Genomic DNA, 17,910 nt, shown 5'->3' with positions numbered 1-17,910 from the left:
CGGAGACCCGGATATCAATGAAAAGATTGTCTTCAAGTTGACGGATGATGTCGGTGGTTTGTTTACACTATCCACGCCGTCGCGAAGCAGTTGCAAGAACGAATCTGGAACTCCAGTAGAAACATTTGTTGAAGAAAAGTTGGAGTGAATTTTTTGAATTGTGTTTGTGTGAGTGTAGGGTGTCAAGACTAAGTGTCAGGTGCAACTTTTTGTGTCTGGAATGTTGAATTACGAGCTGAACAGCAAGCACGATATCACGGTGTTAGTATCCGACTCAAACGGTAGGACCTACTTGGCCAACTTCACGGTCACCGTACAAGATGTAAACGACCCTCCAACGGTACCGAAACAAAATATTTGTTGTGTCGTGTTTGTATGTTGTGTTGTTTGTATAGAACGTGGAATTAGCCGGTGGATTGGCGACAGTTACTGAAAACCAGCAGTCAGATGTAGTAGGAGAACTCGTCACAACCGACGACGACCGACATGAGAAGTTTACTTACTCTCTTGTGAGTGATGGAGGTGGACCGTTTGATATAGTGGGGAAAGAAGTTCGACTGAAGAGCGGAACAAGCGTCGACTACGAGAAGAACAAACAATTCAGCATCCGCATTAAAGTGACCGACGGAGGATCACCCGCAATGTCTTTGACGAAAACGTTTAAAGTAAAAGTTATTGACGTCAATGAAGCTCCCACCAATGTCTATTTGTCTAAATACGAGGTTTGTTTATCAAAGTGTTGCGAAAATCAGAGTAAAATAATAATTTTGCTTTTAGGTCAATGAAAATAGTGACGCGGGTACAGAAATAGGAACTATTAGTACAAAAGACCCGGACAATGACGATACAATTACTCAGACTCATATTTATAGATTAGTTGACGACGCCGGAGGAAGATTCGCAATCGTCAATGGTGCTCTTAAGGTTGCAAGATCTTCGATGGTCGTAGACATTGATAAAATTATTATATATTTTATTTTATCTCTAAGGTGAAACCTTCAAACAAGCAATGTTTGAATTCTGGTGGAGATTTCTGTTTGCTGAATTACGAAAAGTCGACAAGTCATCGCATTGTAATCGAAGTTACTGACAGTGGCAAACCGTCAATCAAGAAAGAGTTTGTTGTAACAATTAAAGTTTTGGATGTCAACGATAGTCCTCGATCATTAACAGTCAGCAATCTGTTGGTACGTATAGACTAGTAACTAAAGCTATATCCTGGAAGCTACGAGCGTTTCAATGTAATTGCGTCACAATGTGTGTGTGTGTGTGTTTGTGTGTGTGTGTGTGTGTGTGTGTGTGTGTGTGTGTGTGTGTGTGTGTGTGAGAGAGAGAGAGAGAGAGAGAGAGAGAGAGAGAGAGAGATAAGGAGAGAGGGACAGAGACAGAGACAGAGAAGGGTTAGAGGACGATAAGGGCAGAGAAAGGGCGATGGGGGGAGAGGACGAAAGAGAAGAAGAAAGAAAGAGAGGGCTAGAGGGAGAATTCGTATATGTGGAGGTGTGAGCGTTGGTTCTATTGTATTCTGTTGGTGGTAAAGTACGTAGATGTAGAGCACATCCCTGCAAACATACGTACATGCATAAATGCGTACGCACCTGAAGTGGCAAAGCTAATTCGTTATAAAACAAGTAGCAACACTCGTAGTTACTATAGTATTATATTGCACTTCTTTTAAGCTTCCAACTTCTTTAGATAGAAATTATCCGTAGTTCCTTTGATATTAATGTTGCAGATTAACGAAAATCTTCGTAAAGGAACTCTAATAGGAAGCGTGTCAGCTGTTGATGAAGATTCTAGTTCCTCTCTATCATATCACATTATTTCGAGCGACGGTGGAAACTTTTACTTGAGTGGTAACCAACTGTTTACTGGACAGCTCGAGAACTATGAAGTTCGATCGTCATACCAACTCAAACTGCAAGTCAAAGACAACGGATCTCCACAACTCTCTGTGAGCGGTCACTATACTGGTTTACGTGTGTCTGTCCGTGACGTCATTTGTGTCATATTATAGATAAATCAATTGTTTACTGTGACCGTTATTGATGTCAACGAACGACCAACTTCGGTTTCTGTCCTCCAAACAGACGGACAATTAAACTTCACGGTCAACTTTCCCAAAATTCGAGAGCACACATTAGCTGGTACTGCTATCGGTACAGTGGAAGTAGTGGACGTGGATAAAGGAGAAATGATGACGATCACTTTGGACGACGATGACGGAGGGAATTTTCGAATAGCAACGAGAAATGACGTTCGTTGTGCTTCTGCAACATTACAAGTAATCATTTCAATCATTCTGCTTTCAGATTGAAGTGACTAATTAAGAGAATATCTCGTTTTTAGGGTTTCAATTCCGTTTGCCGAGCAAAACTTTTTGTTGGCAAGACGTTGGATTACGAAGTCAACGTGCGACACACGATCATCATTCGCGCTACCGACAAAAGTGGACACGGTCTCTCTCGAATAGTCAAGTTGACTGTCTTTGTAGTAGACGTCAATGATCCTCCAACTGTATTTGCATATTGAAATTTGTGAAATGATTGTCATAAAAACGTGTTTATGTTTTGCATTTAGGACGTGGATGTGGCTAGTGGCAATCCTCGTGTTCACGAAAATGTAAACGGTGCTGTCGTTGGAGAAGTGTCGGTCACAGATCAAGACACGTGGCAGTCGCACTCGTGTCAACTCACTGACAGCGCCAGTGGCCGTTTTGTGATGGTCGGTCGCAAAGTACGAGTGAGTTCGAATGCAAACTTGGACTACGAGTCGCAGCAGCAACATACTATAACCGTCCAATGTACTGACGACGGAACTCCTCCTCTTAGTATAACGAAGAGTTTTACAGTCAAAGTTCTCGATGTCAACGAAGCTCCTACTGCACTTTCTGTATGATGGCTGAAATGCATGCATTCTTGAAGCAACGCGTTGTTTATCCTATTTTGTTGTGTAGCCAACTGTACTGTACGTGGATGAAAACAGCGCTAAAGGTACTGTGGTTGGAACGTTGACTAGCAATGATCCTGAAGCAAGTCAGACGCATACACATCGACTGATCAAGTCACCAGGCAATCTTTTTGCTCTAAATGGAGATAAGTTAGAGGTATGTTATTATCTATAGCATACGTGGCGGGGATTCAGAAGCCTAGCTAGTGAAAGTGCATGGGGACACGTGGCCTTCTCTCAACAGCTCTCTGATTCTGATCTACACTTTACACTTTACAATAGCAGGCTGTAGACAGACAGGTTAGCAAACACTTAGAATAATTGCGTTGGCACTGGATTAGCGTAAATGCTTGCAGAAACAGAGTAACTTCTGTTTCTTATTTTAATCATTTATTGTAGGTGAATGTTAACAACAGCAAGTGTCTAGCGTTTGGTGGAAGTAACTGTCAACTCAACTACGAGACGAACGCTCTCTATAATCTCGTCATTCGCTCAACGGACAGCGGCAATCCGCCTCGTTCCACCGACTTCACTATTACCATCAAATTACGAGATGTCAACGACAAACCTGGAAACGTGAACCTAACCGGTTACACAATTAAAGAAAACGCAATCTCGGGAACGGAGATCGGAAAAGTATCGGCCATCGACGAAGACGCACGGCAACGTATTACATACTCATTGAGCACCAATTCGGGAAATGTGTTTGCTATCAAAGGAGATAAGTTGATAACCACTAGTAGCTCGATTGATTACGAAACCCGTAAAATCTACAAGATTGTCATCGTCGCAACAGACAACGGCAATCCGCCCAAATCTGTGAGACCAATTTTTACGACTTTGATTTGCTAAACGTACAACGAGAATGTTATTTGTCTAGACATCGTCTTCCTTCACAATCGACGTTCTCGCACAGAACGAACCGCCCGTCGAGTTTAAGTTTAGTGCTACAGGCGGACAGCTCTCATTCCCGGACGACAAAGCAAAAATCGGAGAGAATGCAGTGAAGAATACGGTCGTGGGGACGATAGTGGTGTACGACCAGGACGCAAACGAGCAGTTGACGTTAAAACTGGACGACAGTGCGGGTCGACGGTTTGCTCTGAGCACAATGAAACCACAATGTATTACAGTCAATACATTGGTCAGTGAGTATATGTAATGATGCAGACAAATAATGGTGTGACTGTGATGTCGTGTAGAACGCCAAAACAAAGTGCGAAGCTCAACTGTTAGTCGACGGCGCTTTAGACCACGAGAAAGATTCGCTCCTTGGTATCGTTATTCGCGCTACGGACAGAAACGGACTCTTCAAGATCGCGCGCTATCAGATTACAGTCGTTGATGCCAACGAGCCACCAAGAGTAACATTTGGCATTACTTTACAATTATTACTCGTATACTGATTGTTGACGGTGTGTAGGACATCACTGTTGCTAGTGGTAAGCTTTCTGTTCAAGAAAATCTTAATAACTTTGCAGTCGCAGAATTCGCAACGGTCGACGAAGATGTCGGCAACAAACACACGTACTCGCTTGTCAACGACGCTGGCGGAAAGTTTGCTATTACTGGTAGTCAGCTGGTGACGTCTGCAAAGGCAAATCTTGACTTTGAAAAGACATCAAAATACACGATCGTCGTGAGATCAACAGACAAGGGAGGATTATCCGTAGATAAAACGTTTACTGTGACCGTAGAAGACGTCAACGAGGTTCCTACCTCATTGAGTTTGACAAATTCTAAGGTAATGCTTATCAATGTGTATTCGTGTGCTCGTGCACGTATATAGTAATCTGTGTGTGATGAATAACCAACTATATTCAAGGTGGCGGAGAATAGTAAGGCGGGCACGGTGGTTGGCACCATTCAGACGAAAGATCCCGATAACCTGTTGGTAAATCGTCAGTCGTTTACGTATACGCTACTGGATGGCGACCAAAAACGATTTAAGATTGAAAACGGCGTCGTGAAGGTAAACACAATGATGACTCGTACAAATTTACCAACTATATGGTTGTGGTTGCTCTAGGTGGCTCACGATCAATGGGAGTGCAACAAAAAGGGCGGTTTGTATTGCAAACTCAACTATGAAGTGAGCAAGACACATAAGATTACTGTGACGGTGACCGACAACGGCAGTCCGGCATTGTCAAAGACGTTTACCTTAACTATCACCGTTACCGACGTGAATGACAAACCAAGACAATTGACGATCGATAAGTTCAAAGTAAGTTAATAATGTAGGTAGTGAGTCTGTGCTATAACTATAAGTATAGGTACGGTGTCGACATTTGTCAGCAAAATTTATTGTTTACGCTTGTGTCGTTGTAACAGATAGCGGAAAACGTCAAAATTGGTACGGATGTTGGCACGTTGAGTGCGTCTGAGGAAGATGTCGGTCAAGTATTGACATACACGATTACAAGTGCAAGTCAGTTTTTCAAGACGAAAGGCAATCGGCTTATCGTCGCTCGTTTACTTGACTACGAGAGTGCAAAGTCTCACGTCATTACAGTTAAAGTATCTGACGATGGATCACCATCTCTAACGGTGCGAATACTTTATAGAACTTTGTTGTAAATTTGCTAATTTTAGTGGTTGTTTAATAGATGTCAGCTAATTTTACTGTCGAGATACTGAATGTCAACGAGAAACCGTCGTTACTCTCTTTCAAGAATGTTGGAGGTCAAATACAGTTTAGTGATAATTTCCCATCAGTGAACGAAAGGAGTGCTGACGGAAGCGGTACGACAGTCGGAACGGTCGTTGGAACGATGGAAGCGATTGACGCAGACAGTGGGGACAAGTTGACATTCTCGTTAGACAACGACGGAGGCGGTCGCTTTTCTCTGTCTCAGAGCACAGCAAAGTGTCAAACAACAACGAACAAGGTGCATACAGTGTGTGTGTGTGTGTGTGTGTATATATATATATATATATATATATATATATATATATATATATATATATATATATATATATATACATATGACGAAAGTTGGGTTGAAGTCGATATTTTATTGATATATTTAGGATGTAAAGACCGTTTGTAGCATTCGAATGATCGTCGCTGGAACATTAAACTATGAATCAAGCACAGAACACAATATAACGATCAAGGCCACAGATCAAGAAGGATTAGTAGTTTCCAAACAGTTTACTATTAAAGTGAACGACGTCAACGAACAACCTACGGTAACGTACTTGCTTGATAATGAAGTGCATGTAAGTTTGTTTTATGTATTGTTGGTGTGCAGGACATCAGTGCATTTGAAGGAGTCTTTCAAGTAAAAGAGAATGCAAACGGAGCGACAGTCGCATCTCTGGTCACAACAGATCCAGATCGAGGCCAGTCGTTTGTGTACAAAATTGTGGACAATCCAACTGGACCTTTTACATTGGATGGCAATGTTCTGAAAGTGAAGCAAACGGGAAACATCGACTACGAGATCAAGTCGTCGTATACAGTTACGATTCGATCGACAGACAACGGGAATCCTTCTCGCAGTTTCACCAAGAAAATCGTTGTGAAAATTATTGATATTAACGAACCGCCAACTAGCATTTCTCTTGCCCACGATAAGGTTGCTTGCACTCTATCGTTGCTGATATCTCTTTCTTTCTAGTTATTTACGTATTTCTACTTTAGGTAGCAGAAAACAGCGGTACTGGTACGGTTGTCGACGTTCTTCTCATCAGTGATCCCGAAACGAGTCAATCTCATACGTGTACAATGTTGGACGATGCGGAAGGACGGTTTGTTATGAATGGTTTGAATTTAGAGGTATGTATACATTGTGATATATTTGAATGAATCTGTGGAATTCTTTTCTGTTTGTGTATGCAGGTACGAGCGTCCAACGCAAGTTGCATTCAAGCCGGTGGCGCAAATTGTTTGCTCAACTACGAACAAAACAAATGGCACAAAGTGACTGTACGCTGTACGGACAACGGAAATCCATCAATGTTTAAAGACAAACAGTTTACTATTAATGTCGTCGATCGTAACGATCCACCGAGAGAGTTGAAACTCAGCAAACAAAGAGTACAGTAGCGCTCGTTGACTTAAATCGTCATAATGAACTTTAATTAATGTTTAGATCAGTGAAACGTTTAGCATTGGAGACGTAATCGGCGTGTTTTCGGCTGTGGAGGAAGACAGCGGTCAATCGATGTCGTATTCACTCACCAGCAACAGCAATGGTGTATTTGATGTGAAGAACTCACAACTTATTCTTAAGAAATCGCTCAACTTTGAACAACAAAAAACTCACAATATCGTCGTCGAAGTCATCGACAATGGCACCCCACCTCTCTCGGTTAGTTTTGCTTTTGCTCTTTAGTTAGATTTTAGTAAATGTTTGTATGTTTTATGGAATATTGATTTACCGTTGCAGATGACGAGAAGCTTTACCATTGAAGTTATCGACGAAAACGAATCTCCGATTATTGTGACATTTCTTGATTTGAATGGCCAGTTGACGTTTCCTACCAACTTTCCAGAAGTAAAGGAGAATTCAGCAACAAACACAGTTGTGGGCACGATTGAAGCCGGAGACCCGGATATCAATGAAAAGATTGTCTTCAAGTTGACGGATGATGTCGGTGGTTTGTTTACACTATCCACTCCGTCGCGAAGCAGTTGCAAGAACGAATCTGGAACTCCAGTAGAAACATTTGTTGAAGGAAAGTTGGAGTGAATTTTTGAATTGTGTTTGTGTGAGTGTAGGGTGTCAAGACTGCGTGTCAGGTGCAACTTTTTGTGTCTGGAATGTTGAATTACGAGCTGAATAGCCAGCACGATATCACAGTGTTAGTATCCGACTCAAACGGTAGGACCTACTTGGCCAACTTCACGGTCACCGTACAAGATGTAAACGACCCTCCAACGGTACCAAAACAAAATGTTTGTTGTGTCGTGTTTGTATGTTGTGTTGTTTGTATAGAACGTGGAATTAGCCGGTGGATTGGCGACAGTTATTGAAAACCAACAGTCAGCTGTAGTAGGAGAACTCGTCACAACCGACGACGACCGACATAAGAAGTTTACTTACTCTCTTGTGAGTGATGGAGGTGGACCGTTTGATATAGTGGGGAAAGAAGTTCGACTGAAGAGCGGAACAAGCGTCGACTACGAGAAGAACAAACAATTCAGCATCCGCATTAAAGTGACCGACGGAGGATCACCCGCAATGTCTTTGACGAAAACGTTTATAGTAAAAGTTATTGACGTCAATGAAGCTCCCACCAATGTCTATTTGTCTAAATACGAGGTTTGTTTATCAAAGTGTTGCGAAAATTGGAGTAAAATAATAATATTGCTTTTTAGGTCAATGAAAATAGTGATGCGGGTACAGAAATAGGAACTATTAGTACAAAAGACCCGGACAATGACGATACAATTACTCAGACTCATATTTATAGATTAGTTGACGACGCCGGAGGAAGATTCGCAGTCGTCAATGGTGCTCTTAAGGTTGAAAGATCTTCGATGGTCGTAGACATTGATAAAATTATTATATATTTTATTTTATCTCTAAGGTAAAACCTTCAAACAAGCAATGTTTGAATTCTGGTGGAGATTTCTGTTTGCTGAATTACGAAAAGTCGACAAGTCATCGCATTGTAATCGAAGTTACTGACAGTGGCAAACCGTCAATCAAGAAAGAGTTTGTAGTAACAATTAAAGTTTTGGATGTCAACGATAGTCCTCGATCATTAACAGTCAGCAATCTGTTGGTACGTATAGACTAGTAACTTAAAAGCTAGGTTTTATCATTTTCGAAGGTGCGAGCGTTCGAATGTAATTCAGGACATGCATTGTGTAGCTAATGTGGTGTGGTGTTGTCTGTGTGTGTGTGTGTGTGTGTGTGTGTGTGTGTGTGTGTGTGTGTGTGTGTGTGTGTGTGTGTGTGTGTGTGGTGTGGGTCCGTGCGTGCGTGTGTGTGAGGAGAGAGAAGGGAAGTGAACGGAGAGAGGAGAGAAAGTACCTGATATGTGTTGTTGTGAGTGTTAGTATTAGTGTGGTAACTAGTGTAGTGGTTAGAGTAGACGTAGACGACATTTCTATTTTATAAACATACGAACATGCATAAATACGGACGCATCTGATGTGGTTGTATTCTTTGGCAAAGCTAATTCGTTATAAAGCAAGTAACAACACTCGTAGTTACTATAGTATTATTACTTCTTTAACTATCCAACTTCTATATAGAAATTATCCGTAGTTACTTTGATATTAATGTTGCAGATTAACGAAAATCTTCGTAAAGGAACTCTAATAGGAAGCTTGTCAGCTGATGATGAAGATTCTAGTTCCTCTCTATCATATCACATTATTTCGAGCGACGGTGGAAACTTTAACTTGAGTGGTAACCAACTGTTTACTGGACAGCTCGAGAACTATGAAGTTCGATCGTCATACCAACTCAAATTGCAAGTCAAAGACAACGGATCTCCACAACTTTCTGTGAGCGGTCACCACACCGGTCGGCGTGTGTCTGTCCGTGACGTCATTTGTGTCATATTATAGATAAATCAATTGTTTACTGTGACCGTTATTGATGTCAACGAACGACCAACTTCGGTTTCTGTCCTCCAAACAGACGGACAATTAAACTTCACGGTCAACTTTCCCAAAATTCGAGAGCACACATTAGCTGGTACTGCTATCGGTACAGTGGAAGTAGTGGACGTGGATAAAGGAGAAATGATGACGATCACTTTGGACGACGATGACGGAGGGAATTTTCGAATAGCAACGGGAAATGACGTTCGTTGTGCTTCTGCAACATTACAAGTAATCATTTCAATCATTCTGCTTTCATATTGAAGTGACTAATTAAGAGAATATCTCGTTTTTAGGGTTTCAATTCCGTTTGCCGAGCAAAACTTTTTGTAGGCAAGACGTTGGATTACGAAGTCAATGTGCAACACACGATCATCATTCGCGCTACCGACAAAAGTGGACACGGTCTCTCTCGAATAGTCAAGTTGAATGTCTTTGTAGTAGACGTCAATGATCCTCCAACTGTATTTGCATATTGAAATTTGTGAAATGATTGTCATAAAAACGTGTTTATGTTTTGTATTTAGGACGTGGATGTGGCTAGTGGCAATCCTCGTGTGCACGAAAATGTAAACGGTGCTGTCGTTGGAGAAGTGTCGGTCACAGATCAAGACACGTGGCAGTCGCACTCGTGTCAACTTACTGACAGCGCCGGTGGCCGTTTTGTGATGGTCGGTCGCGAAGTACGAGTGAGTTCGAATGCAAACTTGGACTACGAGTCGCAGCAGCAACATACTATAACCGTCCAATGTACTGACGACGGAACTCCTCCTCTTAGTGTAACAAAAAGCTTCACGGTCAAAGTTCTCGATGTTAACGAGAAACCACAGGCAATTCACATCAGTCACGACACGGTAACAATAATACCAATACTAATTTGTTTCATTTATATACTAGGCATGTCTGTCGTGCTGTATTTTTTAGATACCGGAAAATGCAAAGTTCATGCACGCTGTGGGTCGACTGTCAGCATCGGATCCCGACAATTCACACTCTATTAGACAAACGTTTACTTGGAAACTCGTAGATAGTGCCGATCGTCGCTTCAGAATGGATGGAGATATTCTTAAGGTATCAGAATGAGATCTACATTTCGAATCCTTTTTGTCTATTGTTTATGTGACGTCTACAGGTTGCAGTATACAATAGCAAGTGTCTAGCTCTAGGTGGCAAGTGGTGTATGTTGAACATGGAGGAAAAGAATAAATACGACGTTGTAGTGAGAGTGACAGACAGCGGGTCGCCTCCGCTCGTTAGAGATGAGATCATCACAATCCACTTGACAGACGTCAACGACAGACCGAGGAATCTCGATTTATCGAGTAACACCGTCTACGAAAACGATCCCAAAGATACTTTAGTGGGACTTCTCTTCGCTACAAATGAAGACAAAGGACAGACTTTGGAGTACGTCTTGGTCGATGACGACGACGGCAAGTTTAAAATCGTCGCTAACGAGTTACGGAAAGCGTCGCCTGCAGACTACGAGACGTCGACGAGTCATTCGATATTGGTGACCGTAAGAGACGACGGAATACCTTCACTTAACGTTAGTCTAGTCTCTTCTATTTCTAACCTGCACGTCGTTTATATAATAAAACAATGTTTTTATTTTACAGATATCGAGACGTTTTGTCATTGAAGTGAGAGACGTCAATGAACCTCCATTCAACCTTTCCATCGTGCAAGGTGACGAGGGAGACGTGGCGTTTGAGTTGAACAATCCACGTTTTAAGGAAAATTCTGGTTTGAATACGTTGGTGGGAATAGTCGAGATAGTCGAGTACGACAGCAACGAAACGGTCAAATTTATTCTTGACTCTGCTGACAATATTCCGTTTAAACTCGATGATGCGGGCAGATGCGAAACTGTCAGACATGTAACAGTAAGTATAACTCTGTCACAAACATAATTTTTAGTGCATCACGTAACATTTCAGGGGGTCAATACTCGTTGTTACACATCGTTACGAGTTGCTGGACATCTCAACTTTGAAGCACAAGAAAGCTACTACGTCAACATTCGTGCAGTAGATGCAAACGGGCTCTTTGTCGTCCGCAGATTTAAAGTCGAGGTGATTGATGTCAACGACGTTCCAATAGTACGACACAAATCTAATATCGTTGGTATTGTATGAATTACACGCTTCATTCTATGTAGAACATTCATATTTCTAATACAAATGTGGATGAGAATTTGGACGATTTCCTGATCGGTTGTTTCAACACCGACGATGAAGATCCGACACACAATCACACTTACACACTGCAGGACGATTCTTCCGGTCGCTTTGTTGTGTTTGATAGCTGCCTCTACACGTCAGCGACGGCCGATTTCAACTACGAGATGCTCAACGAGATAAACATTACAGTTCGCTCCGCAGACGATGGCAAACCATCTTTGTATCGAGAGGAGTTGTTTACAATAACGATATTAGATGTTAACGAACATCCGTCGATAATGACTACATCACATCTCAAGGTTAGTTAACAACGCTCGAGTATTTGCTTCAAGTATTTGTGTATGCTCACTCGATGCCACTGCGTTGCAGATGCCGGAGAATAGTCCACTAGACAGCGTCGTCGTCGTCGTGAATGTCCACGATCCGGACAATGACGGACCAAAAGGAAAATGGCAGAACTACAATTGTAGTGCGATTGACGACGCAAGTGGACGATTTGTAGTGAAGGGCAACGTTCTCAGAGTAAGCAATTTTGCAATTGCAAGGTTGAGAGACGATCGCGACCTGTGTATAACTTGCAGGTTGCCGCAAGTGACTTAAATTACGAGATGAATACTTCTCTTTCCGTCGTCATCCGTTGCACCGACACGGGCATTCCAACCCTCTATGATGATCGCAAGTTCACCATACAAATCTTGGATGTCAACGAGGCACCAGATAGAATCATAATGACGGGAGGAAAATTTCCAGAAAACACGGCTGCAGGAGTCGTAGCTAAGTTTTATACAATCGATCCAGATGACCAACTGACAACCAGAGAGGTGATCACGTGACATTTAAGTTGTAAGTATATTTTTGTCATTTTTTTATTTTTAGAACTTTACGTACATCATACTGCATACAAAAGAAGGGTTACCTTTTGTCATCGAGAACAACGAGCTGGTCACAACAAAGACGCTAAATTATGAGGAGACGCCATCTTGGAAGATAACGGTGACGTCGATAGATCACGGAGGCTTATCCATAACAGAAACATTCCAAGTAAATTGTTTACAAAAATTAGTCAAAATCGTGGACTCTTATGTTTTCATGTATAGATATCTGTAATTGACTTAAACGATGTACCGACTGACGTCGGTCTTGCAGGAAGTCTGTCTCTTCCAGAGAGCAGCAGTGCTCGTACATTTGTCGGATCGGTTTATGTAGTCGACCAAGATGTGAACCAAACATATCAAGTGTTTCTGTTGAATGTGACAGCAGGGTAATGAATATTTACACTAAACACATTTCGTGACTTTAATTGTTAATATTTATTTTCTCAGTCTTGGCAATTCATCTCTACGTCGTCTGCCGTTCTCTCTTGATTCTACGACCGGTCATTTGACGGTCTCTAGAGGTGCCGTTCTAGACTATGAAAGCATCCCGTACTATAGTCTTCAAATCATCGCAATCGACTCTGGAATTCCTTCGTACAACGTGACAGGATACATAACCGTGAGAATTTCAAACATCAACGAACAGCCCACTAACATATCGCTTGATCGTGAATACGTGAGTCCAACATACGGTTGCCTGAGGTGGTATTGTGATACTTTGTGTGTTTAGGTGTTGGAAAACAGTCGTGTAGGGACTGTTGTAGGTTATTTACATGTAACGGATCCGGACAACTCCCGTATCAATAATACTCAGTCCCATACCTGCGTCGTTCTGCAACCATTTAATGCTCTTTTTATGGTAGAAAAGACAGTAAGCTATACGGCGTGTTGTGTGCTATGTACAGTTCTGTTAAAATGTAGGTTACAAGTATGATGACTTTGATGGTTGCAAGCGATACCTTAGACTACGAAGCGGAACAATTTCATAATATTACGGTATACATAACGACTCTAGCAACTACAATCTATACTAATCGTGTTGTTGTCGTTGTTGTTGTTGTTGTTGTTGTTATTGTTGTTGTAAACCGTAGCTTCGCTGTTTTGATAACGGTCAACCTCAATTGTATGTGGACAAAGCATTTACTATTCGCGTTCTTGATATTAACGAGCCTCCTACCGACGTGGCTTTAAGCAATTCCAAAATTCCTGAAAATTTACCGCCGTTTACTCTTGTCGGCGTCGTCACTTGTCGAGATCCTGACAACGAGATCAACCGCAACCGTTCTTTTGTCGTCTTTAGTTTGAATTCGAATGGACCGTTTGTTCTTGTGAACGGCACCATCTTACTGACGAGCAGACAGTTGGACTTCGAGAATATATCATCATATAATATCACGTTGACCGCCACAGACGACGGAATGCCACCTCTCAATACGACCGCTTTGGTAACTGTCCACGTGACTGACACGAATGATCATCCTCGATCTCTTCGTTTCGTCAGCAACGGCGTTCTGGAGAACTCTCCCGTAGGAACGGTAGCCGGAAGCTTTTTTGTCTACGATGAAGATAGATTCCAGGATCATTCGTATTCCATTGCACAAGTCATTGATACAACGAGTGCGTCTGTCGTACTTTAATGTAGTTAGATTTGATGTGTTTCATGCAGTCGTATTCTTTTACTGTATAGATCTCTTTACCGTTATTAACAATCAGTTGGTGGTGGTCGTAAGCGACGGACTGGACTTCGAGCAGAGTCCGAGTCATACAATGATCGTACGCTGCACAGACAAGGGAACGCCGCGACTTTACGTCGAGGTACGGTAGTAACACGTGGAGAGAGAAGAAGGAAGGAAGTAAAGTAGACGGACAGACGGAACATCAGCCAGTACAAACATACGTACATACATACGTACATACATACTGTATTACATACATACATTGGTACAGACATTAGCGTGGGGGTGTCTGTGGTCCTTGCCTATTATTTCCTCGAAACTTGCTAAAATGGGTAAGATGTTTGTATTATTGTATCTACTCGTATAATCGATTGATTATACGAGTATAAAATACTGAAAGACACTGAGAGAAGTCAGGAGACTGACTGAAAGATGGTGGCAAGGAAGGCGAACAATTGCAAAAATGCTGTAGCACTTGTATTTCAAGCAACTGACGTCGTTGTTTCCATTTTAGGCTGAGATTACTGTAGATGTTCGTGACGTCAATGAAGTACCGTCCGACATCATTTTCCACTCTGTCGGTTCGCTCGACGAGGATGCTGCACCGGAAACTTCTGTAGCCAAGTTTGCCATTGTCGATCCCGACTTTAATCAGACTCACGTCTGCCGCTTGCTCAACGGATCGGAATATTTTCACATTTTGCAAGGAGACGTTCCCGAGCTGCTGCTGTCACGTAATGCTCATATCGATTACGAAACGGATCCTGACATTTGGGTCAGGCTTCTCTGCACGGACAGCGGGAGACCTCCACTTAATATTGAGCGTTCATTTCACATCGTTGTGACTGACCGGAATGAGGCGCTCACACAAGTCGTTTTCGAAGGTCGTGAAACGATTCCAGAAAACATTCCAAGTGGAACGGTTCTTGGTAATCTGACGGTTGTCGACGAAGACATCGGACAATCTTATTTATTTCGAGTAATTGGACGGTGGGCGTCTGCTTTCAAGGTTGTTATTGGTGATTGTCGTTATGTGTTGAGTGATGCTTTTGCTACGTTGTTGTGTAGATATCGAAGAGACAGTTGATTGTGATCGATGCAGCCCAGTTTGACTTTGATCGTTTGGCTGTGCCAATCATCAATGTTACCATATCTGTATATGATGATGGTTTGCCTTCTTCTTACACTTATGTTCAAACATTTTTCTTCAATATTACAGGCAAGGCGGAGCCTCCAGTTAATATTCGAGTAAACGGTGGTGCGTGGATTTACGAGAACAGTAGCATTGGGGAGAAAGTAGGACAGTTGATCTGTGACAACCCGGAAATAAATGAAATAGTCATCTACAAGATAGTAAGCATTGATGGAGACGAAAATTCTAGGGAATTCTACATGAACGGATCAAGTCTGTACTTGAATACTACTCTACAATATGATAAGATCTCTACATACGAGATTCTAATATTGGCAGTAGACGACGGTTTCCCGCCACTTTCGTCCCAAGAGACTTTGTTTGTGACGGTGAAACCAATAGATCCGTGTGCTACGAACACATCGGAATGCCACAAATACGCTACGTGCAATAGACTGGGATCAACGACGGCAAGCTGTCAATGTCGAGACGGCTTTACAGGAGATGGTAAACGGTGTTATGACATTCCTGAATGTGATTTGGAATTTATCTCTGCCGCTGCAAACAAAACATCTCAAAATTTATGTGCAAACGGCGGTACGTGTGTAGATGGCATAGGCAACTACAGCTGCATGTGTGCTAGCGGCTGGACTGGTAGACACTGTCGCGAAGAGATCGACGAATGTTTATCTTCTCCTTGTCTTTACGGGAAATGTGATGATGATATAGGAAGATATTTCTGCTCTTGTAAGAAAGGATTTACTGGATCGAATTGCGAAACTAATATCAACGATTGTGCTTCACTTCCCTGTGATTCTGGCACATGCATCGATGGTATAGACACGTTCACTTGTACGTGTCCGCCATCCTATAAAGGATACCGCTGTTCTTTTCCTCCAGATCGTTGTCAACATGACACGTGCCCAGGACAAATATGTGTTCCTCGACCCACTAAGGGTATAGATGCTTTGTTGGGACAAAGAAAAGGTGCACGGCCAGACAATAGTTTATCAGAGAGATACTGCACTGATGAAAACTATGTCTCCCACATCAAAATTCGTCTTCCTCCAGGTAATGATGGCATCGGAACCAAATTGGACGATGACTTTGAGCGTCTTATTGAAAATAGTCTCAACGTTGCATCTTTAAATTCTTCCGTTACTATGATCGAATCATCAACTGTCTACATCGTACAAATGGAATTGATAGGAGAGAGCGCATTCGTTCACTTTGTTGTGATTATCGATTGTGGACACAACACTACCAGTCGACTATTGTCTAATGACGATGTTTATGAACATTTTTTCTCGAGTACACTGAAGCATGACAATGATTTCTGCTCTAAGTTTACAACTCCAGGCATATCATCCGACCCGGATGTTCCCTCCCTGGTTTCCTCCTCCGTGGTTTCCTCCCCTTCTGTCAAAGAGTTCACACTGCCCATTGTTCTGTGCTTGGTTGCCATTGCAGTCGTCGTTGGTGGTGCTTTGCTGCTACGCATTTGGGTCGTCAAGAAGTCGACGAACGCCAGACCAGCGATCACTGAAGGCACAAATTATTCAATGATGCGTTCAAGTCGTGGTGACCGGATGAGCGATAATCCGATATACGGGGGACCAAATGGTTGGTTCAAAACGGTCACGCAAATAGACAACCCACTATACGACAGTGATGATGAAGGCAGCGTGGATTATGAATATGACAACAACCCTAACTGTTATAATTATCATGGTGTCGAAAATCCCTTGTTTTCAGAAGAGGATCCGAGGTTGGCTGTCGGTATTCTGTACTCTAATCCTCTCTACGAATCGTCTATAGAAGGAAATGAGACACAGCAAGTCAGTAACAACCCTCTGTATGAAAAAGTCATCACTACTAGTATTACAGATAACGAAATATACGAAGGATCTGAGAACGTTTATGATAATCCTCAATCCGTTCGTGATAGTGCGACCTGATTGGCTTCAATTTACCTCTTGTTGAATGACACCCCTAAGCGGCAACTTTCTTTCTATCAATTTCTATTAATCAATTATTTTGTGTCATAATGGAAGAACATGGCAACTAGTGCATGCGTGTTCGTTCAAGTTTACAGTCTTATCTAAACTCTACAGACAGTCTCTTCTGTCCTATAGACTTCATGGTTGCTTAGTTATTAAATCTAGAGCTGACGTATACGGATAGCTATATAGAATTACTCTCCACACTGTTTTATGGTTCATTTCAGTGTTTACGCTTTCCCTATCGATGGCTGTTCCACAAGTATCGTGAGCTGCTACTCCTGTTGTAACTACAAAGCAGCGTACGTAGAGATTGATTTTTGCTAGAATTCCAAAGTGTCGTTAGAACGCGATAACCCATTTGGAAGCACATCTGTGCAATTAGGGCAATTTCGTCCCCGACGTTTCTCTCTAGCTAGACAGTGCACGCGCACGCGCAACTTCTAGGGCAAACAGTGCAACACCTAGCAGTCTAGACATACGTTGAAAATGTGACTTGACTAAAGGAATTCGGATAAGTCTATTAA

General features: G+C 42.2%; 1 protein-coding gene and 1 long non-coding RNA gene across 2 annotated transcripts; both read left to right on the top strand.

The window, feature by feature from the left end:
• Window positions 1–322: 322 nt before the first annotated feature.
• Window positions 323–17,618, top strand: LOC134177974 (protocadherin Fat 4-like). Its single transcript, XM_062644753.1, has 46 exons — window positions 323–722; window positions 778–924; window positions 990–1,187; window positions 1,736–1,954; window positions 2,018–2,284; window positions 2,350–2,517; window positions 2,581–2,892; window positions 2,957–3,106; window positions 3,349–3,768; window positions 3,830–4,093; window positions 4,152–4,313; window positions 4,373–4,693; window positions 4,775–4,921; window positions 4,979–5,176; window positions 5,284–5,499; window positions 5,559–5,840; window positions 5,983–6,144; window positions 6,207–6,533; window positions 6,599–6,733; window positions 6,797–6,994; window positions 7,050–7,268; window positions 7,347–7,616; window positions 7,679–7,840; window positions 7,896–8,222; window positions 8,279–8,425; window positions 8,491–8,688; window positions 9,200–9,418; window positions 9,482–9,748; window positions 9,814–9,981; window positions 10,045–10,371; window positions 10,442–10,588; window positions 10,650–11,066; window positions 11,137–11,403; window positions 11,458–11,619; window positions 11,679–11,999; window positions 12,070–12,222; window positions 12,282–12,521; window positions 12,577–12,741; window positions 12,798–12,961; window positions 13,023–13,251; window positions 13,306–13,434; window positions 13,497–13,571; window positions 13,667–14,192; window positions 14,263–14,390; window positions 14,766–15,260; window positions 15,320–17,618. Exons 1-46 carry the CDS (start codon window positions 642–644, stop codon window positions 17,339–17,341), a joined length of 12,318 nt encoding a protein of 4,105 aa, XP_062500737.1. The 5' UTR covers window positions 323–641; the 3' UTR covers window positions 17,342–17,618.
• On the top strand, window positions 7,558–7,984 carry LOC134178416 (uncharacterized). The gene is made up of 3 exons (XR_009969623.1): window positions 7,558–7,616; window positions 7,679–7,840; window positions 7,896–7,984. It is a non-coding gene; the product is annotated as an uncharacterized LOC134178416 (long non-coding RNA).
• Window positions 17,619–17,910: the final 292 nt, after the last annotated feature.

The sequence above is a fragment of the Corticium candelabrum genome, chromosome 4 (assembly GCF_963422355.1).
Source record: "Corticium candelabrum chromosome 4, ooCorCand1.1, whole genome shotgun sequence".
Taxonomy (NCBI): Eukaryota; Metazoa; Porifera; class Homoscleromorpha; order Homosclerophorida; family Plakinidae; genus Corticium; species Corticium candelabrum.
The sequence above is the reverse complement of the archived record's forward strand: the minus strand, read 5'-3'. Positions and strand labels throughout refer to the sequence as shown.

Bases quoted from the DNA above. Each gene is read 5' to 3' on its own strand.
- LOC134177974 (XM_062644753.1), top strand. From the start codon at position 642: ATGTCTTTGACGAAAACGTTTAAAGTAAAAGTTATTGACGTCAATGAA. The intron at 1,955-2,017 runs GTGAGCGGTCAC...GTCATATTATAG, and splicing joins ACGGATCTCCACAACTCTCT to ATAAATCAATTGTTTACTGT. The intron at 6,534-6,598 runs GTTGCTTGCACT...TTTCTACTTTAG, and splicing joins TTTCTCTTGCCCACGATAAG to GTAGCAGAAAACAGCGGTAC.